General features: G+C 44.5%; 1 protein-coding gene across 4 annotated transcripts in view; it reads left to right on the forward strand.

The window, feature by feature from the left end:
* Window positions 1-27,205, forward strand: part of PTPRN2 (protein tyrosine phosphatase receptor type N2) — a 654,654-nt gene that overhangs the window by 526,245 nt on the left and 101,204 nt on the right. For 3 of the 4 annotated variants that reach the window (XM_042044446.1, XM_042044448.1, XM_042044449.1), the window contains one exon: window positions 22,115-22,327. The exons of the other annotated variant lie outside the window; for it this stretch is intronic. In XM_042044446.1, coding sequence (XP_041900380.1) covers window positions 22,115-22,327 — 213 coding nt within the window. The remainder of the gene's footprint in view (window positions 1-22,114; window positions 22,328-27,205) is intronic. 4 annotated transcript variants of the gene reach the window in all.

A 27,205-nucleotide genomic window follows, 5' to 3' on the forward strand; every position in this document is an offset into this window, starting at 1 on the left:
AATGCCCACTTATTTACTTCACCTTCCCAAGGTCCAAAAACATATGGAAATCTGTAGAACAAAATGCTTTGCTGTCACTGCTGGCTCTGGAGGGCTTTTTATGCTGCACTGATGAGATCTGGCTTGAATCTGAAGATGGAAATCAGCCTGTCCTCTTCCCATTCATCCTTTCATCTCCACTGTGTGCCAACAAAATACTTTCGTTTGAAAAGGAGAGGATAATGTATGAAATTAATATTTTAATGAGGGGATGAGCATCTTGAAGGACTCAGAAAGGGCTGGTAAACCCTGTAGTTAAGGAAGGTATTGATTGTCCCCCTCATCTGGAGTAGGTGCACTGATACCAACCCAGCAGTGGATTTATTGGTCCAGCTGTGCAATGGTTTTATGCCAGTGTGATTCTCCTTGTGTAGCCAGGCTGCAAGAGGATGAACAGGGCTCTCCATGAAGGTGCCTTGTCCTGACCCCAGACAGGCATCTTGTTTCTCCTTCTAGTGTCCCAATGAGCCCATGAAATGCACAGTTCCCCTCCTATCTCCCTAAATCCCCCCAGCTAGCAGCTTTAGCCTATACCTACCAATAAAAGCCTATGATACCAATTATGTTAAAATCCTCCAGGCTTTAAAATAAACCTGTTGTTGTTGTTGTGCTGATGATATTATTAGGCACATGTAAGGAAATAAATAAAATGCTTGCATCTTTTATTTTTCTAGAGGTCTCTGTAATCCTCTTTAACTTCAGTTGTTATATCCTGCCTTTTCTTTAAAATCAAATGGAGGCCTATTCTTATTGAAATGAGGTGCATAAATCATTCTGCCAGGACAAGTTGTTCAGATCTGATCATCACAAAAAAATAATAATAATCTGCTGTATAGAAATTAGTGTGAGCACACATTTTCTACTGTGAGGGGCGAAAGTGATCTATAGCAAGAAAAAATTCTCTGCTGGGATCCTTTTTAATAAAGAGAAGCAGCAAGCCGCTGGAGAGGTGTTAAAGTCATAGCACATCTTAGTCACAAGGTTTAAGGCTGAACTCCAGCATAAGAGATATTAAGGAATGGTTTGGTGTTCCTCTAAGTAAAATCTTTTGCACCACACATACTTCATAACCATTTAGAGAGTTTTACTGGCAAATAGATTGTTATTAATATTTTAAATTAATGTATAACTAAGAGTCCTTGATTTTTCTCAATGATAAATAATCCAGCAGTTCAGTAGATGATGAATGTCCCTGCTCTGAGAAGCTTGAGAGCTGACACTCTGAGGAAAATGCGTAATGCAGCTGCTGCCCCTGAAACCTGGGGCTGAATTCAGTGCAGGATTTAGGAGCCTACATCCAAAACTGTAGTCCAGCTGCCCTCACTTCTCTCTCCTTCAATGATTGCCTGTCATTGCACACATCTCAGAAGGTCTAACGAAGACATTATGAAGGTCTTGTAGCATTTGTGTTTGATTTCTTCAGTGGTCACATGCAGACAGTGCCTGGTGAGGGCAGCCCAGTGCCTTTGGGAAAGCTTGTCTGTAGCATCCAAGAGCACTCTGAATCTGTGCATTTATAAGAAAATATCAACTTTTTAAACTGCATTTGCAATTATTTGTGTTATCCACATCAGGTCTCTCTGCAAGTGAGCCTGGCCGGCCAGTTTGTCCCGTGATGGCCACACAATGTTTCTGCTCAGAGGTGGTGATGGGCTCCAGCACTCGGGCACAGCCACTTCTCCGTGTGAGAGCTCAGAGATGTGCTAAGGCACGAGCTCTCCCCACCCACCCTTACAGGCTTTTCCGATGCATGAGTCTCAGCATGTGACAAAAAGTCAGATCTGGGTCTGAGCATGGGCTGAGAGCAGCTTTTAGAGGCACAGAGGATGGCTCCAAGGTGATCCTTTGCTCTAAGTGCCTTGATGTGCTGGGAGCAGGATTGGGCTGGAGGCTGCAGGCCCTGCCTTCTGCCCTGCTGCTCAGCGCCGTGTTGATCTCAGGTGTGCGAGTTCCTGGAAGTTGTGACTCCCCTCCCTCCAAGCAGCATCGTGTCTGCTCCTAACAACCTTCTCTCTCTCCTGAAAAAGGGCACAGCTCCAGTACCTAAGGAGCCCTCCCCCAAGGAAACACCTGAGGGAGCGGGAAGGAAGGAAGGAATGCCCCCCAGGTCTGAGCAGCAGGAGAGGAGCTGCAGCACCGCTCTGCAGCCCTGCAATTAGAAGCAACCTGCTGGTGCAGCCACAGCAGCTGATGGACCAATGCTGGCAGTCTAGGTTGCCTCAGCATGCACCTGAGAGATGCAGTAGCTCATCCTGTATTCGCCATTCAGGGAGTTTACCCTTGAAAATTATGATTTGTAATTGTATCTCTAAACCACACACTGTAACTGTGAGATGGTACGGTTGTCTGATTTCTTCTCCCTTAAAAAGCACTTTGGATTTATTCCCTTTCTTAGCCACTGGAAAGCAATTTATAACATTCTTGTTTTGTAGCTCTTGATTACAATGAGGTCCAGCTCTCTGGCCAAATGTAGAGTTTATTTTGTTTAACATCCATTTTGATAAATGTGTTAACAAATTGCATTCAAACCTGTATTTTATTAATACACTCTTGAGAAATTCTCTTACTTTCCTTAGCACATGTCATTGCTGACACAAAAACAGGACTAAAGCCTAACTTTTGGATCTCTTAATCTAGTGTTGTAATAAGGTATAAAGCAACAGAGCCTTCATAGTCTTGGATCCATAGTCTTCTCCTTAAATTCTGTTTTGCACAACACAAAGCAAAAGTCAGGGCTCTGTAGGAAACCCACAGAAGGATAGCAACTTAAAAATAAATAATGACCTTGATGATCTATTAGTTAGGTTTTCTGCTCATTATCCTTCAGCCAGATGAATTGCCTTTTAAAATCTAAAGTGGTATGAAGAGGTTGTTTCAAAGGTATAAGTGGTGAAACAGAATGGGAACTGCCAAGAGAAATTAGAAACTGGTCTGATATTCTATTAGAAGGTGTCTGATGGGGCAAAGAGTCAAGAGTTTGTTCCTAAGCATCTCCCCTCTACTGCTCCATCAGCTGAAGTAACCTGGGCTTCGGAGTAAATGTTTTGGCAGAACCAAAGTCCTACCAAGGAAACTGGGTAATATGCTGTATTTTAGCCCAGATCTGCATTTATTGCAAGTAACCAAGTGCAGTGGGGAAATTTCTTGCAAAAGAACCCAATTATAACAAGGAGTCCTATTGAAAAAAGTGCCAGATGAAATGGCTGGGATGAGAAGTCATTTGCAGCCTTACCCCACCTCTTGTTTCCATGTGAATGAATACTCAAACTCATGAAAAGTATGCAGGATTCATAGGTATGGATTCATGGATAAGACAGGAGAACTTAGGTCTTTTTCCTGAGAGATTTCCCATTTTGAGGGACCATTTAAAGTGAAAAGGGGGATCTCTAAAGAAGTTTGATGTTTTAATGTACTCATGTCATATTCCTATCCCAAAAGAGTGGCCTTTCCATAGAGGCTAGGAGGAATCAATACACAGCCACTCTTCTGCCTCTCTGATGCAAGGGAATCCTCGAGGACCTGCCTACGCCAGCCCTGTAGTTGGTTGAAAACTGCAGTGTCACAAAGCAACTGGAGTGGGCCAAGATCCAGCACTCATTCATGGATGAGATAAACTGATGCAGAAAGATACCATTTTTCTTTGTCGTCCATACGATAGTCATGTTTCCAAACCCTGCAATTTCAAAATTGTGTAATTGTATGATGGTAATCATGGCTGTTACACTGTGTTATGTCTAGGGGGAAAAAAGAGGAGGAAATTTGTTCTGTATGAAACTACCAGAGTGAGGTATGCAGCGGACACATAAATTTGTGTCTACATTAATTTACCCACTCGACTGCGTCTTAAATTTCATATCTGTTCTATCATCATCTTAATTAAGCCCTAAGTAATTTAAAGCATTGAGGTGGACTACTGTTTTATTTCTAGCTGTGGTGCATGGAAGTGTGATTCATACAAGTGTGAATAAAAATAGATGAGGACAGACCTTCCCCAGTGTAAACTGTTACAGCTCCAGAGACTTGTCTCTCAGAGAGGAGACAGGAGAGGTGGCATAGAGATTTTCGTCATGATTTTAGGGCAGGGTGTGTTACTCATATGTGGCAAAGCTACAGGACCACGCAGAAGGAGCTTCAGGGCTGAAGCTCAGGCCTTTGAGTTAGTCCCATTTTGTATCTTTTCTTATCTAAAGGCAGATGAATGATGAGGTAAACACAGAGAAAGTCTCACAATAGAGAAATGAAATACATCCCTCTGAAGAAACAAGGTGAGGAGAGCTACTGAAGAAACCAGCACCTCCCTTTGGCAAATTTCTCACTTTGTATAAAAATAGCCTATGCTCAGGTGTGTGGTCAGTGGGGAGCTCTCTGCCAGGGCAGCTTCAGCATGTTAATCACCTACCTTTGATATCCAGATACAAAGTACAGCTCTCATAGAATGTTATGGCACTGAGTCTATAAACCAAAAATTGTGTTTTGCTGATCCAGACAATGTTGAACAACTGCGTTTTGAAACAAACAGATCTATTGCTATGTGAAACTCCTTCTGTGGCACTGAATAGAAGCATAATTACCAAAGATTTCAAATCAACTTCCAGCTGAAAACTTGCCACAATATGCTTGTGTTTCATAACTAAACCTTTCCCTTCAGTCCATGCTGGCAGTGGCATGTTTCTGCCTCTTACTAATGCCTAATGAGCAAAGCCTGTTATCAGTGTGGCTAGGCTACAATTTGGGGTAAAATTCAGAATATGACCTGAGTATTCAGAATATTCATGAGACTGGTGCTGGTGAAAAATCTTATCTATGTATATAAATGATATCTAAATATTTCCAAAACCTGTTCTTTCATTTTAGAAATAGGAATAAATTAAATCAGAAGCAAGATACCAAGGATACCTCAGTTATAGCTGTACTATGCACTGCCCTTCCTGGTTTTAGGATGAAAATACTACATTTATCTTTCTGAGTGGCAGGAAATTTATAATCAAAATCTTTAAGTTAATTTAAAGCATGGGATCACTTCCAGAATATGTTTCTCTGATGGTGTATTCTACATACATCTATCCTTATAAAATACTGCTCCTCACCTTCACATAATCTCAGTTAATTCCTTGGGTTTATTCTCTTTTTCCATATCATAGAGTCGAAGTGGGAACACAAAACCCAATTCTGATAGCAGAAAACCTAAAACTATATTTTAACTATCAGAGAATGATGATTATATAAACAAGTGGGTAGTGGCAAGTTCCACCTGAGCATGAGGAAGAGCTTTACTGTGAGGGTGACTGAGCACTGGCAGAGGTTGCCCAGAGAGGTTGTAGAGGCTCCTTCTGTGGAGATGTTCAAAAGCTGTCTGAACATAATCCTGAGTAATATGCTCTAGCATGACCTGCCTGAGCAGAAGGCTGGACTAAATGACCTGGTCACTTCCAACCTTCCCCATGTTGTGATTCTGTGTAAAAAAAACCAACAAAAAACACTCATAAAACAATGTATTTGAAAATTCTCTTTAATATGGAAAATGTTTGCAGCATTTTTGACAAAGCTAAGTGCTCAGCAGAAGCTAAATATTGAAAGAAAGAAAAATAATTTTGTTTGGTGCTTTTTTTTTAACTGGGTTTTTTGTTTTCCTTATAGCTGCTCTCTGATGGTTTTTTTTTCTCTCTTTTAGTAAGGGAGGGGAAAATGGAGAAAGAGGTAGGAAAAAAAGGATGAAATAGGGCTAAGCAAAAATAGGAGGACTTTTACTACTAAAAATTCAGACGCAAATTTCTAAGACTCCCTGCATTAAGAAAATGAAAGAAATGAAACATTTTTATAAGAGCCTGAAGAACAAAAAAATAGTTCAATTTTGTTGTTTTTCCTCATTTTCAGGTTGGCTCTGCTGCAAAGAAAATGAGAAAGCTGTCATTATTATCATTAATCTGGTCCCATTCAGCCATGCTGTTTATGTACAGCAGACCCAGTAATGCAAAGGGAAGGCACAATGCCTTTATATTATTATCTCCTCTAAATATGCAAGAATTTATGAATAAACTATTTATCAGCTTTCTTTGTGACCAGCTCTGAATTTTCTTTAAATTTACATTATTATTACTTGTGAAGCACCTTCCACTTTGACTACAGCTTATTTTCTTCTACTTCCATATGATGAAAGTGTCTAATGCAGAAGGACCTTCTTCTGCTCTGCCAAAATATGTCAGAGTTTGCCAGCTATGCCTTGGAAGGAGGATGGAGCAGCATCATATGTGAGATTAATGTTATGCTACAGATTGGTACAAAGAAATGAAAATTAAATTATAAAGCCCAGTACCATGGCCTGGGTTACGTTAAATTAGGACATTTCTCAATTTAAAATTTTCTTACTTTAAGGTGCAACATTAAAATTCTCTTTGTGTGTGGAGAATGTCTGCACTGTGTCTCATTTCAGACAATTTTCTTCCCATTCATCTTGTCTACTACCATGTAAATATGTTTTCAAAGTTCTTCTTCCTTTCCAAGTAGCTTTTGCTGGCATTTCTTACATTCTGTGTATTTTGTCACTCTTCATTTTTGTTCTCTCCTTCCACAATCAGGTGTTTGAACAAGAGGTGACAGTGTTCAAGTTTTCTCTGGGGATGTAAGGTAGAACAAGATAAAATCAAAAGTTGGATCATGTCATGATATACATTTACTGAGACAAAAACATCTCTATCCTAAAAGAGTGTATGTTTGTAGATTTATTTTTAAACTAATGATTCACTGGATGTGTTGCAATTTTTAATAGGGCATGAGTAATGCCTGGGAGTCTATTTAAATGTGGGGGAAATCTTGACATTTTTGAAGGGAATTCTCTGGTGGTGTTTCTATGGTAACTTTTCTAAGGGGATGATATTTTTTAATTTGATTTTTAATTGTGATCAACAGTAGAGTAACTAAAATATTGAACATAAAAGAAAAGAAATCATATTTGTTATGAGCCCTTTCAGACCAAGAGGAGACCAAGGTAGCAGTTGCACCTCACTTAAGCACCCAACTTTCTGTGGTCCATGGACTTGACTTGGGGTTTTGGAGGCAAGGGGGCATGGTGAGAGGCACAAGCATATTTAGGGGAACATAGTGGGGTTACAGCCAAGTAGTCCCCAGTAGTGCCCATTCAAATGTTTGGTTTAGTGAAGGCAGGATAATCAATCTCAAAGCTTTACTTAGCTAAAGAAACAAAACTATTAAGACCAGTCAATTAGAGTTAATGACATAGGAACATGAAGGCCTTAAAGAATATTTTCATGCATCCTTTCCTCAAAAGCATCTTCTCAATTCCCTCGAAGAGCTGAACAGCAGAATGTTTTTATTAATCACAGTTACAACTCTTAAAACTTCCTGTACGTGTATGTTTTAAAACAGTGAAATACTTTCAGTCACAGTTTCCTTTTACCTGTGAAGTCAGACCCTAGTGTGCTTTTTTCCTACAAGCAGGGCTAGGTGGTTGGAAAAGGTGCAAGCTTTGATCGTGGCACACATTTCCTGGCCTCTGAGGTGCCTCTGGGAGAGTTACACTTTCATGCACCAAACAATTGATCCAGGCACCAAGCCTGTATTCCCTGAGTATATTTAAAATCTATCCTGAGATCCCCATGGTACCTCAGGGACCTCTGAGGCCAGGACCAGAAGGAGGCTGGAAGGACTTCCAGCGGTAAATTTGCCATAAGTACTATTCCCCATTAATTTCCTTGAATTCACAAGGAAACGTAACACATAAAACTTAGAAGCAGCTGTGTTGGAGACTGTCTAAGTCACTGTGGAAAACTAAATCCTATACATTGTTTTGGATGTAAACCCCTAAATTTTCCTGAGCTCCATGTCTGAAAGGGCTGCATCATATGTATAACTGACAATTTACACATTGATATGGAATTAAGTGAAATATTTGAGATTTATTGAAAAAAATTTTGTACAAAGTTATCATACACAGAGTGATTAAAAGGAGGGAAGAGGTGAGGTCTTTCCTTCAGAAGACTGAGCAGATCACCAAAAAAAGTGAGAAACAGAACATCTTCTCAGAAGCTCTGGCTTTCCCCCTGCAATTAGCTTTTCATGAGAGGCTTGTCAGTGCACGTCTTATCAAGCTCGGACATGACCACTCCACTCTCTGCCCTTCTGAAACTCTGACGAAGTTAGGGGAATACAGTGATGGAACTCTTGGTGTCACTTGTAAGACCACTTCTGAGGATGAAAGCTTCTGCTCATATAAATCAGCACCATCATTCTTCTTCTTCCATTTAAAAGAATGAGACTTCATGATAATCACTTCAAGCACCAAGTGTCTGAGTCCAGGTAAAGCTCAGGGACCATACCTACATCTACTGGGGATTGACATACCTGTGTCAGTGACTCTAAAGTCTTACTGGTTTAACTGGAATTCTAAATCTGAATTCTGTTTTGAAATCAGTTGAAAAAATCTGCTGGGAAGGTGTGTGCATGCCACACTAAGTGGAAAACATAGAATAGGTGCTTTTTTAACAACTTTTCTGATTTTGTATGTAATCTGATGATACATATTTAAAACACATATTTTTAAAATGACTGTGTGACACATTCATGCTAGCACACTATCATTAGCATGATATCACACATGATTATTTATCTAGATTTTATAGCTTGTGTTTGCTTAAACTGATGCAGTCACCTTTTTCTCTGTAGCCAGAAAAGGCAATATTTTTCAATGTTCTCAAATGCTTGTATGACTCAGAGAAGAAAGGGACTTTCTGAAAGTTACCTAGTCTCTATCCTCCTTCCTATAAGTGTCAGGATCTTCCTTCCCTTTTTGGTAAGTGTTCATATTTTCAGGATTCTAGTTATATTACAAATGCCACAGACATAGTGCCCACTTGCTTTACTGGCTAAGGGCCTGCTTCCAATGAAGAAGGGACATTTTGTCATTTCTTCAGTAGGAGGAGAAAAAGAGGAAAACCCTGGTAAATTGCTTTCTAAAATAGGGAAGTGGGGTGTGGGTGGAGGTGGTGTCTTTATTAGATACAGTGAAAGTACATTTAGGATTTTACTGGATGTCTTCCATCTTTGCCAAGTTATCCATTGAAGCCCAGCTCCAGGACCAGTATTCCTGGTAATATTCCTAACGCTGCTCAGGCTTCCACTGCTTCTGTGTGTCACAACATAAAAGCAAGGCTCTTATCAGGGACACTAAAGCAATGGTAGCAGCAACTGGAAATCTAAAATAAAGTGGAGTACTACCAGTACATGAACTTCAGTTGGCCAGACAGTGCTCTGCAATTCTGACTTTCCACAAAACTTTGTGTATGAGTTTAAATGCTGTATCCATCCGTCTTCATCGAAGGCATTGCTGAGTATTCCACAGAGATGGTCATTCTCTGCAGTCAGAAATGGAAGATTGGTGCCAAAAGAAACTCACTGGGCCTGTATGAAGCACACAAGAACTTTGTAAACCGTCTGCTTCAGAACTTTAAACTATTTATAAAAGCATTTTATTAATTTAAATTTATAATGCAAACAATTTAAAGCTAATAAAAATGTTCTAACAACAGATTGAGGTAAGATGGAAGTGAATTTCGATCAATATAATGAAGGACAATTTTCTAACATAATCTATGTTTGTCCTGAGGCTACCAGTATTAGGAGATAAGATAGAAAGAACAATACCTGTGTCAAAGGCAGAAAAAACACATCTTGATTTCAGATCTCCTTCAGATTTGCAGTACTAGCTACTATTCTGAAAATACTTTTTCATAGTTAAACTGTACTAGTTTGTTTTCATCTCAGGAAAGAAGAAACAAACACCCTTTCCAAAATAGCACTTTAACAAACTAATCTGCTGATGTTACAGTAGAGAAAACTGGTACCTCACAGTTCTCTGAATTCCTGGCACATACAGTACAGATGCATAAAAGGAGTCCAGCATTTCAGTGATAGCCACATTTTGTTACAACAGGATCACAGTGTAAAATCGTGCAATTCTCATCATGTTTTGCCATTAAACATGTTTTAAGTTGGCATTTTTATAGAAGCTTCTTAACCAGGCTTTCATAATAATAGTATTTAGTCTCATGTTAAAAGTTAGATTAATATTTTATCTCTATTCTATGGATATAAACCTAATCACAATGGAATTAAAGTTTCAGTAGTGCAATTTTATTATTTTTTGTGGAATACCAATTTACATAAAGCCTCACTCTGAAAACATTTGCTACTGTGTTCCAGGTGCTATTCAGATTGGTTCTGTTGATTTATATTTGATTTCCTAGAATGGAGGGGGCAGAATTGGGCCCTAGAAAGACACTCAAAACATTCTGTGTGAAGGACATGTTTCAAAACACCTGCTGTGACTCCTAAGGTATTTTGAAACTTTGTCTTCAATATTTAGTTTTCCTTCAGCTGATGCTGCTGCTCAAATATTTGAAGGATAGAATTATTACTGAATTAGGTAGAATGACACTTTTTCTTTTTTGACATAGCTACTAACAAGACTCTTCTGTCTTGTCCTGTGCTTTATCTCAAGAAATGGGTGCACCTGCAAATCTAGAACATGTCAGCTTTAATTAAATTGAATATTAAAAATGCAATTCATCCACTGGTCTTGTAATATTTTGTCTGTGGATCAGTAAGCATCACAGGCAAGTGGATCAGAGAGATCTAATAGCTTTGGGTTTTTCTAAGTTACCTGGGAAAATGTAATAAAGTAAAATCTTCATTTGTTTAAAAATGTCTATAAATGCATCCAGTTTTATCTCACTGATTACCTTTATAAGCAATACATTATCAGAATGCCACTTTTACAGGGCTACATCAGTCTCCTGGAAGACTGAACTGACCTTTTCAGACTATTGGACCTCATTTCACTAATGGGAACCCCCAAACATTTCTGCATCTCTTTCCTATTTAAAAATAAACAGTGAAGAGGGCCAATGTGAACAGAGGAAAATTTGCATCCGAGTTTGTTTTGATGAAGCATAGAACTATTTTATTTATTGAAACTGTATTAATGTAATTAAAATAAATGGAAAATGTGCTCTTTACTTAATTAATATTTTAAGCTGTCTCTGAAGAATAGTATGCAGCTTGAATTTAGTTATCATTTTTAAACTGCAAGACAGATTAATTAGATTCAAATCTTAGCCAGAAAGAAATAATTTTCTTAATAAAGCTAAGAGCTCTAGAATTTACTTGGAAGTAGAATGTGTCTGTTGTTGATCGTCACAGATGAGCATGAGAAGATAAGACATAAAAACTCAATGGAGTCCAGTGGTTAAAATCCTGCTAACTCTACTTTTAAATTATGGTCCTAGGCATTGGTTTTATTTATAAGAAAGGTGTGGTGTTTTCAAGACATGGGAGTTCTGCCTCTTTCTTAATACTTGTATTCCTAAAGTAATTTAAATGCATGTGGTATAGGAAGTTAATATTTGAAAAAGATGTTTTGTTCATAGGAGTGAAGGAAATTCAACTTTGATTTTAAGATCCACATGAACAGAAAATCTGTGGAAAATCCTCTACGACATATTCGGATCTGTATTTAATGAGCAAGGCTCCAAAGGATAACTGATAAACAAAACAAGAAATGAGATTAAATGGTGTTTTAGCTTTATCATACATGCTTTAAAAGAATGAAAATCTATTTCATGCTGTACATTGTACGTGCATTTGCCGAAAGAAGTGGCTACACTTAGAAGTGCAGACAGATCTGTAGTCAGAAATCAAGTCAAAATGGTCAGTGTGGTTTTCAGTGCCCAGTTATGAAGAAGAGATTTTTAGGGAGTCCTGACAAACATTGGTGGTTCTCAGGCAAGAGTTTTGTTCTGTGCAAAATGGAAATACGTTTCAGCATCATTCTCACTGAAATTGCAAGATTTAGAATATTTTGAGTTTAGGCATAGTTCAAATACAGCTCTTGAATTTGGATGAATGTTAATGTGAATCTTCAAAATACCGGTATTTTTAGATGCGCTAAACCCAAAGAAACTGTCTCAAAGTCATTTAGACTTTCAATGTCAACTTTTTTTCTGAGAAAAATACATGAAACTTTCTACAAAATTTTTAATGAAGTGCTGCTGATGTCAGGGTTTTTTTGTTTTCCCAAATTTAAAATAATTAAATCGTATGAGAAAATTTATCAGTAAGTCAGTTCGCAATTATGTGAGCAGCAGTTCTATAGATACTTTAAAAACTGATTTTGAATTCAAAATTAGTAAACAATTGAAAATTATTTCTTCTGTCTCTAAACACCTTCTACATTTTTAATGAATAACGCGTTAAACAATCTATGTTTAAATAATTTCTCCCTGTGACATAACCCTCACAAGTATTTGCCATTGCTTCAAAGGTCATATTTAGAATGTGATAAAAGTAATGAAAATTAGGTAAACATGAAAATTATTTTAAATTTCACCACAAATTTCTCAAAATCTCACTGTTAAAAAAAATATGTGTTTTAACTAGTATTTTGCTGTCTCTTGACACTTGGCCAGTCAAATTCATGTTCAACCCATTCAGAACTGACAGTTCTGAAAAGATGCAATATTTCCCCAAGAAATGTTAATGAATATATTTTTAAATACAAAATACAAACTACAAAGCTAATGGAAGTATTTATCAGTTTCAGACAGTTCATTAGAAGGATCAATATGCAAACACACGTGTCCTTTTAATGAAATCTCCTGGCGGGTTCATTTATCTTTCAACTTAAACAATGCAGGTTAGTGAGCAAATTATGTATGCTCTGGCTCTTCTGGGGGCAGGAGAATATCAGACGGAGGGGGTCCTCTCAGGCTGACAGACTGACAAAGCAGTACGTTTAGACCATGCACTACAAACGTGGCTGAGGAAATGTTTAGAGAAGCCAAAGTTGTGTTAATCTGTGAGAACATTAAGCATTTTCATGAGCAGAAGCCAGGTGAGGAGTTCCTCTCCTGCCCGGAAACCTTCTTGTCAGAAACGGTGGTGATGTAAAGAGCATCTTCCTCACCCTGGAATGGGTGGGTGAGCTGAGTGTGGGTGAGATGTTAGTGGGGGTGAGCCCACGGCACAACCGCTCTGCACTTTCTGGACACGGCAGAACGGCCCTGTACAGGGGATGGTGATGACATTTCGGTGCTGTCCTACAAGTTTAAGTCAAGTGTCGCTCTGGGGCGGGGCGGGGATGCTCTGGGAGCTCATGCGGCCCTTGCCCTTCCTTGGCTCCCCGCACAGGTGCATATGCCTTACCCAGGTGCCGGCTGCTGAGGGGCGCTGGAAGGATGAACGCTGTCGGGGGGGGGAAGTGGGAAAAGGAATTGCTCCACGGCGCTGCTCCGGTGTTCCCGGGACGGCCGCGGGGAGCCAGGGCCGCCCGCTCCAGCCAGGAAGGCAAAGCCCGCCGGGGCCGGGCAGGCGGCAGTGGCCGAGCCCCCGACGGCTGCCGGGATAGCAGGGGTGTGGGGAGAGGGCGGCCTGGCCTGTCCATCCCATCCCATCCCATCCCATCCCATCCCATCCCATCCCGCACACTGCTTCCTCCGCACCGTCCCACCGCCGGGGCCGCTCCGCGGCTGGGGAAGGGGTGGGCGGGGCTGGGGGTCGCACTCCGAGGGGGGGTGTGTGCAGCTGCCCCGGCTCAGGACAGTTCTGCCCGGGAGCAGCCGCCGGCGCTGCCGCCGCTCGGGCCGGGGCAGGCCGGGGCACAGCGGCCGCGGCGGCGTGGGGGCGGGACGGCTTGGGAGGAGAAGGGGAAGGGAAAGGGGAAAGGCAAGAGGAAGGAGAAAGGGAAAGGACTGCCCGCCTCCACGGACAGAGGAGAGCCAGCTCTGCCCTGCCTGCCATCCCCAGACGCAGTGACAACGGGAAACAATGGGGACAGGGAAGCGGGAGGGCTCTTCATCGGCGGGGGAAGGGGGATCGAAGGGCCCTGCCACCCGCGGCCGGCAGCCCCCCTGCCGTTCCCCGCCCGCTCTTGTCCCGCTCTCTCAGCCGGGGCACTTCGTGGGCAGATGCTGTGGGGGTGCCCAGCAGCGTGTTTGTCGGCGGCATGCGGGAATTTGAGGGAGGTGGGGAAGGCTACGGAGTCCGTTTCGTTGTAAGGGTCGGTGCTGCCCCGGGCACCTGCGCGGGAGCGTGGCTTTGACTGGGAGTTACGGGTGCGCGGCGCCGGGCACCGCACGGCCCCGCTCGCCCGCACCGGCTCTGAGCAGTGCCTGCCGCGATTTATCGAACTGGATTTCGTCACTGTCCCGGGGCTGGTCGGAGCACACTCCTCCTTCCTAATTTCGTGTGTCATTTGGAGAACGAGGACGAGAGGAGAGAAAGTTTGGGTCTCCTTTGCTTGGCAATGTGTGGATTTTTTTTAAGGTGGAAAGTCTTTTCAGGAAGAAGCATTGTGAGCTCCTTTGCCATATTGTGATGCAAATGATTTATAGCTTTTCCTTGCTGTCCTTGTTTGATTTTATTTTTGGCTTTCCGTCATTGTTCTACCCTCCAATTCCATCTTGCAAGAGAGACACAAAAAAAAAAAAAAAAGGAAAATAAAAAAAGATGGGGGAGGGTGCGCGTAAAAAAAAATCAACCAAAAGAAAAAAAAAGGAAAAAATCCACAGAAACCCGCACATCCACAACAGAAACCCCAAACAGCTTTTCCAAATGAGTGACACAGCCCGTGTCCATTCATCGCCGCACTCCGGCGAAGGGTTTCTGCACAGCCCAGACCTCCTTAGCCAATTGCTGCCAGCAACATGTGGAGGGGAGGCATCGCTATAGCAACCGGTGGATGGGCCATGTGCGGCAGCCGGCAGGGGCTGCGAGCGGCCCGATATAAGGAGGGCAGCGCCGGGGCGCGCCGGCATCCTCCGCCCGCGCCCCGCGGGGACCACCGGGCCGCCCGGGGCCGCCGCCTGCCCCCACCGCACCGCGCCGGGAGGCGGCTGCGGACTGCGAGGGGCGACTGTGCTGGCCGCCGCCTTTGTCTGCGCTGAGGAGGGGCGGGGGGGGGAGAGGGGGAAGTTTTGGCACCGGAGGAGGATTGCTGGAGCCCGCCGAGGTGCGCCGAGCCCTCGCAGAGAGGGGCCCGTCCCGGTACGGCGGCAGCAGGTACATGCGGCGGTGGACGGGGTGGGGGGAGCTCCCGCGTCTCTCGAGGCGGCCCGGCCGGGACTCGGGAGAGCCTTGTGCGCGGCGTGGGGTGCGGGGGCGGCCGCGATGAGGGCAGCCGCTGCCGCCGTCCGCCGCCGGTCGGGGCCGGGCCGGGTCTCCGCGGAGCAGCGCGGACGGACGGAGGGATCGCTTCGCCTCCGCGCGGCCGCCAAAGCCCCGGGGATGCCCCTGGTGCGGGGCCGTCGGGCAGGCGCGGGGCGGAGGGGGCAGCGGGCCCGGCGGGGCGAGGACGTGTTCCCGGCTCGGGGCCCGAGGACGGGACCCCGCGGCGGGTGCGGGCGTGCGGCCGCGGAGCCCCATCCCCGGGCGGGGACGGCCGCGGGGCCCGGCCCGGCTCCCTGCGAGACGGGGCGGCTGCTGCACCGACGGATCCGCCAGCACTTGCCAGCATTACCGAGAGCCAGCTCGCTTGCTGGCACTCGGCTGTAAGGGCGCCTTATCTAATCCCTGAATTATGTGCCTTCAGCATCAGCATTAGATCAGCGCTGGCGCTGCGGCTCGTGTTTCTCTTGCTAGCTGAAGATACTTGATTAAGCTCGGCTATCGCTGACCGTCCCCTTGGCTCAGGCTCTGACACTCTGTGACTTAGACCTGCTGAGTCCCTCTCTTTCACGGTTTTACTCTGGCTAGCAAAGCCTGGGGCTGCAGAGGAAACCTGCTTCCTGGTGCACCCACTCTGCTGTTTTGCCCTAACTGCCCCCGAGTCCTTAGAGACGGGAATCGAAGTTTCTTCACCGTGGTTTCTTCACCGTCTCCGCGCCCTCCTTTTCTTGCTGCCACCTCAGAGGTGCACTGTGCGGCTTCGGACAGAATGGGCCACGCTCCTCCGTCTCCGACTCACCTACCTCTTCCACAGGCATGGATGTGGCTGTCCGGTTTCCTGAGTTGTGTGTTATCCCTACAGTGTCTCAGTGATGCTGTAGGCTTTTGTGCTTTACTCTTTATCTGATTGCCGACTTCAAAACATACCCAGATCCTCAGGAAAATCTTGAAGCTCATTGAATTTCCTCTTTCACAACCTTATTCTTTCCATGTCACAAACTTCTTTGGGGTGCTTGGATGTTCTGGCATTTCAGCATCACCTTGTAGTGGGATTCAGAATAATAGCTCTAATTTCTTGTAACTCTAACCAGAAACTTCACTTCTGTTTGCCTTTAGGAAGCCAGAAGAAAATATCTGCCATTGATCAAGGGATCTTTGAACTCAGTGAATTCTTGATTGTATTCAGTCATTGTTCATGGTATTAATCCTACTAAAAGGTATAGAGACGATCCAGAGTGCTTTGTGGTGTTGAAGGTTGTGGAAAGATCATTGTACTCCTACAGATGAATAGATCTGTGGCTCTTGCAGTGACCTTTCTCAGTGATTTGAATAAGCTGCAGTTCCCAGAAATCCATCTGCCTTTTGTGTTTGTCGATTTGTCTAATCTTTCCAACCCCTAAAAGAAGCAAAAAGTACCTTCCCATCCGATTTCATCCTCTCGAGTAAAAGCGTTAAATTGACCTCGTTTCAGGTGATGAACTGACATTTTGCTGAAAGTGATCCTGGCATCAGGCGAGCTTTCTGGGGAGAGAAGGAGCGGGTGTGAGCAGGGAGTCAGAAGGTAGTGGCCCCAGAAATCTCTTAGTAACTCTAAAGATTGTACCTTAAAACACCAACAAGTAGTCTGGACCAAACAGCTTCGGAGTGCAGTGCTGAACACAAGGAGTGTTACATGCACAAAAGGTGAACATCCCCAGGCCCTGCTGCCCCAGCCTAACCTGGCTGGGAGCACAGTAGGGGAGGAGACGCAGCAACCAAAACTGAGGGAGATGCTGCTTTCCCTTCCTTCTGTTTTGTTTTCTTACTTTATGAAAGGTAGAAAATCTTCTCTGTAGCTTTCCTGGGACAGATTGCGGTAGCCAGGCTCCTCCTGACGTAAAGTGTTTCTCTGGTTTTCTAGTAACCTATCAAAACTTAACCAGCAGAGTGTATCAACCTATGTCTCAGATAACCTCTGAGAGAGGGAAATTACTAGATGTGAATTTAAGTTTAGATTTATATAAATGAGCAGATATACACTGATGTGTGTATATATATATGAACACATACACACACACACATTATACATATATCTATGTATAGATACGTACACAGATCCCACACATCCCTTTCCTCATGCTTTCTATATAAGGAAATAATACGCATATCCTTTATGTTTTCTTTTAATGTCAGTGGCTGCAACTGTTAACACAGGATATTCCTTAGAAAACAAACAAACAATGAACCAAAACTTATTTTAGTGAAGTTTATTTTTAAGACTAATGGTTTTCTTGTAGAATTCTTTTTTTCTGCCTAGGTACTTTTTTCCCTCCTTGAATGGCATATTTGCAAGTACAATTTCATCTGCACAGAGGAACAATAGCTTTCAGTTGCACAAAGGATTTCTCCCACCCTGAATCCAAACCACAATGCCTCTTGCTCTGATAATAGCTTCTGAAAAGATTTTGTAATGCACAGAATTAATACATGATTATTTCCGCCTCACTTCTCTCATTTATTAGATTCTATAGTGAATTCCAAATTAAAAATAGCACCTCTTGAGTTTCTTAACATTCTAATATTTTGAAACAAATCATGTTCTGAAGTTCCTCTTTTTGCCCATATTTACTAAGAAATCTTATTTTTTTATTATTGTTGAGAAACAAAACTGTTATATAAATGTAAAAATCGAAGCATGCAAAAATTGCAAAAAATTATAATGTTGAGTTGTTTAAAAATGAATTGTAGTGATTTTTCCATTGCTAACTGGAAGAGTGGTCAGGTGCAGTAACTGGCAAATTGGGTTTTAAATCTTTTTAAATTTATGAAGCAAAACAAACCCTCAACTTCAGTTAGAGTTTTGCAAGGACCAGAATCATGCCCTGTGTCCTAAAGTAAATAATGAAGTGTAATTCTGCTGGGGCATCTGGATGGTGAGATTCCACATCACTGCATGGGGAGCTCCTCTGCTCTTACAAAGACTTTCTGCCACACTTCCAGCATAGGTGTGAGAACTTATTTACATGAAAGCGTACATTAAATATTTACTGACATTTGCCTGGAATTCGTTTGAAATGTCGACTGTTCTGCTGCATCATGGGATGACACCGCGGAACGGGATGCTGCTCTTTGATTAGAACAGTGATTTGTGACTCCAGTGTTATGGCTGCTCTAGTTAATGAGTCACTTTTGGGTGTATATCAAATGTGTTCTGTCGAGGGACTGGGAAAGCCTACATGAGATCAGACCCTAAGTATTTTTTTCTTTCCTCTTAAAAATCCACAGACCCTCATAGAAACAGTGTACTTCAAGTAAACACTGTGTGTGTGTTAGGTGCACTGTTGTTCTCTGCCTTCTAGCATTTAAGCTAGGTCAGGCTGTTTCAAAGCAAGTAAAGACTGGATGAACACCTCCAAAACCTCTTCATTCAGATTCACTTTCTAAGCCATTCATTTAGAAATTAGTTGTTTTTCCTTCATTGGGACCCTGTGATACTCCACACTTTTCGAAGGAGAAAATCATTCAGAGGAATGTCAATATATTCTGTTATATGAAGTTTAAAAAATGCATAGTTACACGTAGCTGAGTTTAATATTTAATTGCGTGTAATTTATGTGGTCTATTTATTTGTTAAGCCTTGGGTGGGGAGGTAATTTGTTTTTCTTGTTATGCAACAGCTATTGTTCCCCTTCCACCCCAGGCACACGCACCATGGCACACGCACCATGGCAGCCCCAACCAGCACAGGGAGAGGTGTTCTGCTTTAAAAGACATCCGACTGTAAATGTCAAATTCATAAATATTTAAACACTTTTCTTTCAATTTCAAGTCAAGGCTGACAGGACGCCTCTAATTAACCCTGGACTCCGTTTCAGGCTGGGGCCTTATTGCAGGGAAGAATCAGGGGGTTAGGCGAGGTGGGGAAATCTGTGCTCCTGGCTAGAGGCAGCGGGGGCGGCTGGGGGGAGAGGTGGGAGGAGGGAGGGAGCTGGTAACTAAGAGTTCGGATTAATTTTTACTCGTTTCATAATGTGATGTTTGGTCAGGCATCGAGCAGGATGAAAGGGCAGCAGGTTTCTCCAACTGCCTTGGGGACAGTGGGGGCTGTGTCCTGATGGGACGTACCTGGGGGGACCGGGCCCGGCTACCCTCTGCGGTTCCTGGTGTCCCCAGCCGGGGCCCGGGGACGCCGCCGATGCGCGGCCCAGAGCTGGAGCCGGAGCCGGAGCCGGGCCGTGGGACTTTGTCATCGGCCGCACCCGGCGGTTCCTGCGGGACGGCGAGCGGGGCATCAGCCGCTGGTCCCGCGGAGTTCCCCGGGGGCGGCCTGGGGGCTGGCCGAGGTGGCCCGAAGCACCAGCCCCCCGCAGGCAGGGAGGGAAGAGGGGAGTCTTCCGGGCCCCGACGGCAGTGGCTCTGGAGCTGCTCCCCGTGAGGTGGGAGGGAGGAAAGGAGTGGGAGAAGGGTCGGCGGCTCTGCCCCTCTCCCTTCCCTTTCGGCTGTTCCGACGTGGTGGGCGCCGCCGGGCAGCGGGGAGAGGCCGTGCCCCTTGGCCCTTCGCCCCTGCCCTCCCGCCGTGGGGCCTCCATCTCCTCCCAGGGCACGGGGCGTCGGGGCAGGCGTGGGCGCCGCTCCCCCCTGGACGTGCAGGGGCTGTGCAAGCCCTCGCCTACCCGAAGCCTGTCACAAGGGACACGGCTACGCTGACTCCCCCAGGGCAGACGCTTACCGAGGTGTAAGCAATGCCGAACACCCCGCGGAAGGTTTCTAACTCTTCCCCGTGTTTCAGGCTACCGAGTGCAGCTGTACGCTGAGAGTATGTAGGGGGGGCTCGTCGAGCAATTCTTTTGTCAAGGGCAGCCAACTCCGGGGACGGCAGCCCCAGCTTTGCGGGAAAAACTGCCTGGCAAAGTCGGAAACAACATCTAAAATCGCTCTAACTCCAGTGGGAGAAAGAGCCCTGCCACCCTTTTTCTTCTGCATGTTTACTCGGAGCTTTTGACAGCACTTTGCTCCCATCATTGTCATCGTTTCTCTCGCATAGCCCTTTTCCCGGGTGCTTGGTGCGGCTCCGTCACACAGCATCCGGAGAAAGAAAATCGTTTAAGACCGTGGTAGAGAAAGCAGAGAAGTAAGGCTTAGGACCAGTACCCGAAACTGCCCGCCAGCCTCCTTCCTCCCGTCGGTGCCCCTGCGCCCACCCGGGGGCCGAGGCGGCCCGAGCCTCCCCATGAGCGGGGCCGGCCCGCGGGGGAGTCCGGGGGGGCTTGTCCCTGCCTGACTGATGGGGGGCCAAACACCGCGGCGAGAAGGATTAACGTCCCGGGGCGCAGCGCTCGGGGAGGGGGCGCCGGCACTTCGGCGGGAGCCGCCTATTGAGATGCAGATTGCGACCCCTGGCCCCGAGGGGACGGGGCCTTTCAGGGAGATGCTAATGGCAGAGCGCAGCAGCCCTTTACCCCCCCGGGACCGAGGCGGCGGGAGCAGCGAGACCGCGGCGGCTGCCGTCGGTGCTGCCCCTCCCGGTGTCCCCCGCCCGGTGCGGGCCGAGGGCGCGCTCCCCCCGGAGCAGCCGGGGCAGTGCCCGGCTGGGGCCGCGGGGGCGGTGGCGAGGAGGCGGCCCCGGAGCCCCCCGCGGCCGGGGCGGGGTGGGGGTGCAGCCCCCTCCTCCTGGTGGCTGTTGGGATTTGGAGGAGGGGCCGGCTGCCGTGCAGGGGAGGAGAGGCGGCGGGCGCGGCGGTGGCTGCGCGGACGCGGGCGGCACATGGCCGGTGGCCGCGGCCAGCCCTGTGCCCGCCCCCCGCCGCCCCGCCGGGGCGCACGGACCGGCAATCCTCCTCCGCGCGGCGCATCCAGGCAAGAAAATCCGGGAGTCTGACTGAACCTGCATTTCCATTAACTCAGACTCAGCCCCGGCTAATCCGCAGCACTGAAGGCAAGGAGGCTAATTAATGACAAGCTTTTACAGTCAAGAACAGCGATAATTGCTTTGGTGGCCTTTATGATTACAAGATAAAAATGGACCGGGCCTGACATAAGAGCCACTGTGTACACTGCAAGACAGGAGGAAATTAAGAGCTGGCTAGCTGAATACGGAGCAGAAAATTACTAATAGAGGAGAGATAATGAATAGGCCGGCTAGGCATTCATGGGGAAAAATCCATTTTGTTACCACGAGAAATTAGGTGGTGGAAAGGAGTTTGCTAATTGTTCTCATCTTGTAGCAACCAGGACTGAGGCAGGGGCGTGCTTTTCAATTCATTTCCCTGGTAATTGTGAAAGGGGGAATGCAGGCCAAATGAGTCTTGCTGCAATTTGCGCGCCTGGTCTTTTCATTTTCATGTTGCGTTTTTAATTGTTGCTAATATAGCTTATAATGAAGCTAATGAGGGGAAATTATTGTACAACTTTTTAGCACATGGAGACAAGTGAAATGCACTAGAAGGATTCTGTCCTATTGCTGCAAAAATAATAGTAATCTGGAGGAGTTTGGAACTATCGGGGCTTTTTTAAGCCGCTTGCCTCTACAACAGACAAAAGGAAGGATCGCCACCTACTTTTTTTTTTTCTTTCCCTGTGTTTTATTTTTCACTAAGAAAAAAAAAAACAGTACCGGATTTTCCCTTGCTGCGCCCCTCGCAGCCCTTGGCCCTCGATGCGGTGCGAGGGGGGCTCGGAGCCGCGGGGCGCTCGGCGGTGCTCGCGCTCATCCAGCGCGTCCGCCTCCGCCTCTCGGTAGTTACGTGCGAGCCGCCGGAGGGGAGGGCACGGAGCGAGGCATGGCAGCGGTCCTGCCCCTCTGTTTGCCTCCCTTCCCAGGCCCAAAGTTAGCGCCGCCGGGTGTTCCCCCCGACGGGATCCCCCCTCCGCGCTGCTCCGCGACCGCGCAACTGAGGCGCTGCCTCTCTCTCCTCCCCTGCAGAAAAGCAACGTCCCGCCGCTCGCGCAGCGCGGGGAAGAAGCCGAGTCCGCGAAATTCCTTCTCCTCACCCTCCTCTCCCTCGCCTGCATCGCCGGGGTCCTGGCAGCGTCGGGGGTCGCCTACTGCCTCCGCCACCGCGCCCACCACCGCCTGAAGGAGAAGCTCTCAGCCCTGGGGGCTGACGCCGGCTCCGACGCGCCCGCTGCTTACCAGGTAAGGACCAAGCTCGCTTGCTCCGGGCCGGCCCCGGTGTCCGGCAGACCCCCGAGGGGGGCCCTTCTCGCGTTGGGAGTCGCGGGGGTGGATTTGTTTCCGACGCTTCCCCCCCGCCCCCGTTCCAGTCATAGTCCCGCGGATTCGGGTAGCTGCTTTTTACTACTGGGTATCAATCTTGGCTATTCTGGTAGCTGCTGTAAATTCGTGCCTAATTAGAAACATTAAAAAAAGAAACAAAAAAAAAAGAAAGAAAAAAAAAGAAAAGCAGCCCTTGCCATTGAAATTCTCAGAAAAATAGCATTAATATCCATAATCTGTCACTCCTGCCACTATTAATAACGAAAAATCTTTAACATTTATGAGGAATGGATTGCATGGTTATCTGAAGATGTCTCTCTTTTTGAGTAATCGACTTCTTCAGGGTCTGATATGAAAAGAGCCTTTGACCCGATCTGTTGCCACCTTCTGCCATTATTCAGATAAAATGAAATCTAATGCTGATAGATGGGAGGTAAACCAGGACTGGTTCTAGGAGAACAATGATAGCAGATGTGTACCCAGTAACGCTGGAGGACTGCACTCGGCTTCTCTGAAATAAATCAGAAATCTCAAGCTTTCTCTTTCAGTTTCAAAAGTGTTGGGTGGAGAGACACTACATCTTCCTGAAGTTTGTTTTAGATCATATGGCACTTATTTCTTGGTGTGCTATTGGTGTGGTAATGCATGTGTTATGGTCATATACCACACAGCCCTGGTCTGCTATCCGAAAATATTTGGAGTGTGACCAGGAAAAACAATCTGAGAATGTGTAAACATTGTCACTGTAGTATCCCTGTCTGTTGTGCACCCATAGGGCCTTGCTAATGGCACTTTCCTGTCAAGTTTTATTTTACTTTCTTGTTCTGCTTAGGATCAGACATTCTGGCCTTTCTGTATCCTGGAGCTGAGATAGATTCAAATTGGCAGCTGAGAGTCATATGGGAATAAACTCATATTTCCTGACAAAGTTTGGGTCTGTCTGTACCTCTTATATGTTAAAGATGTAATGTATTAAGTATATCTCCACAGGCTGGGTCTAGAGAGAATTAAGAACAGAATAATAAATAAGAATGTTTCTGTAACAATCAGTATCTTCAGGAATGGTTTTGGTTTTCACTTTAAAAGTAATGTTTACTTTTTAAAAAATCATTAAATTACATCTTTGCATTTAATGACTTCCAAAGCAAGGCAGAGTGAGAGCAAGAGCATTTCCAGTAGACAAAAAAATGGAGTGTTCTCTGGGATAAAGTGTGAACGAAACAGCAGTTTATCAGTTTTGTTGGCCAATGAGAGTGTGGCCATAAATGTTTTTCTTTGATTTTAATAGGTAAGTTGCTGTTGGCTTATTTAAAGTGAAGAAGCAATAGGTAGGCTTTTCTCCCATTAATTGTGAATATAAGAATTCTTAATTTTTTTTAAAAAAAGCCCTCCAGGTTCCAAAACCACACTTGAAACTGAATTTGTGATAATTAACAGGACAATCTTCCTACTGACAGCTCTAATTAATAGTATCTGTAATTAAAATCGTGCCCTTCCAGCAGGAAAATTGTTTGAATTTCTTGGAGTGACCTTTTTTGCCATTTCTCCTGGGAGTGTCGTGGTTGATATTGATTTTATAATGAGCTCAGTTTGTTTAATAAGAATCTGTAATCCAGACACCAAATGAAATGTGTGCTTCATTTTTTCTTCACAGTTTTATATATATTTTTAAATCTTCATATTTAGATCTGAGAGTGACATTTTCTGTTTAAAAACAACAACAATGCTTCAAGGTTGCTGCTCAGTTTTTCAATAGCAAGACTGTATTAATATTCTTTGTTCCTGACCTCTGGGCCCAGTCCTAACCACCTGACTTCTTAAACATTTCCATTGGGTTTTCAGGGGAACTGTAGTCATGAGTGGGAGGAAAAATGTTTTTCCTTAAATACAAAGGTTTCTAAGAGCTTGGCTCTCCTCCATGGAAGTACATGGGAATTCTGCCATTTGTTTCAATGGCAGCAGTAGGAAGCCCTGGTATAGGCAGACTAAATGCTCAGGCAGTTTTGATGCTTCTAAGTAGCATTTTATCAAAATGAATTACTGAGTCTGGATCTGTATATAATAAACTATTCACATGGATTTGAAGAGAAATAGGATTGAGCCCTATTGGCATTGTCAGAATCACTTTATGTAGAGCTGTGTTAAATGTAATGGATATCTGGTGTGATGCATGTTTTGGATAACATCAATTAGGTCTCAGAAAGGCATCCACTATCTTTCTCCTTATCTTCTCCGATACTTGTAGGAGAATAATGTAGCCTTTATTGGGGGAAGGAAAGAAGCAGGCAGCTTTCAAAATTGTACCTACTTGGTTCTCTTCTGTTATATGTTTCCCAAGTAGCTACTCAGTTAACTCGATGTTTTTTAAAAATATGAAATATTTCAGGGACTGCTGCCACTAGGCTTTAGAGCATGGTACTCCCATGTGTTGCTGCTTACAGCAGATGTGACAATTCAGATTTTTTTTTTATTTGAAGGGGGAGAAATTGGTCAGTATAAAGAGGCCTGGTGGCCCAATGTGATTCAGAGAGAACACTGAAATATCACTTCGATTCGCATGCTTCTCAAAATGTCAGTGGTTTATATCTTCACATAAACAAGACTGACCTAAATCTTCAGCATTTAGCAGAAGCGTTTTTCATCGTAACCCAGTTTAGCCAGGAGAGTTCATTCAGGGTTTTACTCCTTCCTTACTCATCCTGTGAACTTTGGAGAGTTTTTTCCCATGGCTGTTTTTGGGGGGGTTGAGGGGTTTTTTCTTCTCCTTCTGGTTTGTGCAGTGAAATGCCAGCTTGAGAAGGGGAAAACAGACAAGCCAGATTATCAGGGGAATAGCAGGTTGGCTGCTAAGTCTCCCCCCGTACTGGAGGCGTAGCACTTGTCATGCAACATCACCCTTCCTCAGGCACGAGCACTCCTTACACTTAGCTACTAACACAAGTGTTTCTTGTGTAACTGCATGAAGAAGGGACCTGTCTTAGGCAGGACAACCAGTGCTGTATAAAAGTTGAAGCAGGCAGTTTAAATCGCTGCAGTGGTCCTGATAAGCTGCCAAACCTGGTTCTTCAGGTGTTGGGTAAGGCAAGCAGATGGCCCTCGAAATGTTGAAGTAGGATGTGGGAAACCTACTGAAATACTAAGTAACAGGAGTAATGATAGATACACAATTGCAAGTTCATTTATCTTTGAGGCACTAAACAACAAAATTACAGGGTCGTTTAATTAGACAGTAGCTGAGGAGCTTTTCAAAATTCATAGAAAAAATGTGTCTTGTAAAATGTTACATTTTATACATAAAGGCGGACAGTTTTTGTGTGCCTCACAAACACATCTTCTGTCCTTTCAAACCACACGTGTAATGATTAGATAAGTCAGCGTTAGCATTCAGGGATGACTAAAAGGAGGCTCTTGGTGCCTCTGCGGAGCCCCGGCGCATGCGCGCACCTGTACCCCTGTTTTTAATTGTTGCTGGCGTTCCTTTGATCTTCTTTGAAAAGCAAGTTTAGCATTCTGTGAGCCCACTCTCTGGTCCAGGAGATTAGGGCAGAAGCGTTTTAGGAATTTTCAGCAGACACTGTTTGATTTATTTCACAACACTGAGCAGATTTTCTTCATGCACTTTGAAGACTTTAGAACATAACCCAGAGAAAAGCGGGCATTCAGGCATCAGGAGCGGGTGGCAAACAGGGCCACTAAGTGCACATCTTACTTGTCACCGGTCCCATTAGCGAGCAATTTATTAATGTAATGAGTGTGTGTTAGTGACTGCTACTATTTAGGGATGCTCTGTTTGATTCAGGGTGATATATTTGTGAGTCCAACTGAACTCTGGCTTTTGACCCCTGTGTGGGGTACACTGGGGTGTGCATGTTAAATCATCAGCATATTTTATACTTTGCATTGCAGAACTTTCCTATGAGCACAGTCTTCTGCATCACTGATAATGCCCGGCAAAATGTTGCCCATAATGGAATTAAAAGGCAAAAGTTAAAATGCTCTGAAGCTGGCTTCAGCAAGCTTGCCTTTTAATATTTTATGTCAATAGCATTCTTTTTAATTTTCCTTCATCTCAGCCAAAAGAACTTCCTTTAAAAAGCAAGGGGGAAAAGACCAAATAGTTCACAATGAAGTTCCTTCTTAAACTGCCTGAAGTATTCAAGGTTACATGCAGATGGATTACATCATCAGCTGTTTTAAAAACTTGTCCAAATAACTTGATTTGGCAGGCATATAATTGTAAATTATATGTTAAATTCTACATTATTACATGTATTGTATTATATATAAATTATATATTCCTTTATCAAATACAGTCTTATTAATTACATGATCCTGCTGGATTCAAAACCCCTAAGAACTTCTCTGTGCTCTTACAGATTTGATCCTGCTGGTATTTTTTATTAGAGATGTTAAGAACACACTATTTGCAGCAATTACAATAAATATTTTGCTGCAAATTTTTTAAAAGTCTCCAACTGAAAGGATCTGATGGAAACAAACCCTCTACTTAACCATCAGGCATGGTTTGTGTGTTTAAATACAGATAATTCATTACCTCTAATATGGCTTAATATTTTACACTCTAGACTGAATTTCAAAAGCAAACTGGTTATTATAATATTATACTTTAATTTTATAGTAATTCTGCATATCAACTCCTTAGAAAATGGAATTTTGTGGACTAGGTGAAACGGGGGGGGGGGGTAGGGGAAGGAAAATTTTGCTGTTCTTCTTTATCGAGTTCTCAGTAATATTCCAATTAACATCAGCCTTAGTACCAAGGAAAGCTGGTAAACT

The sequence above is a fragment of the Corvus kubaryi genome, unplaced genomic scaffold, assembly GCF_017639235.1.
Source record: "Corvus kubaryi isolate FWS band 111438036 unplaced genomic scaffold, C.kubaryi_AGA036_p1.0 37398, whole genome shotgun sequence".
Classification (NCBI taxonomy): Eukaryota; Metazoa; Chordata; class Aves; order Passeriformes; family Corvidae; genus Corvus; species Corvus kubaryi.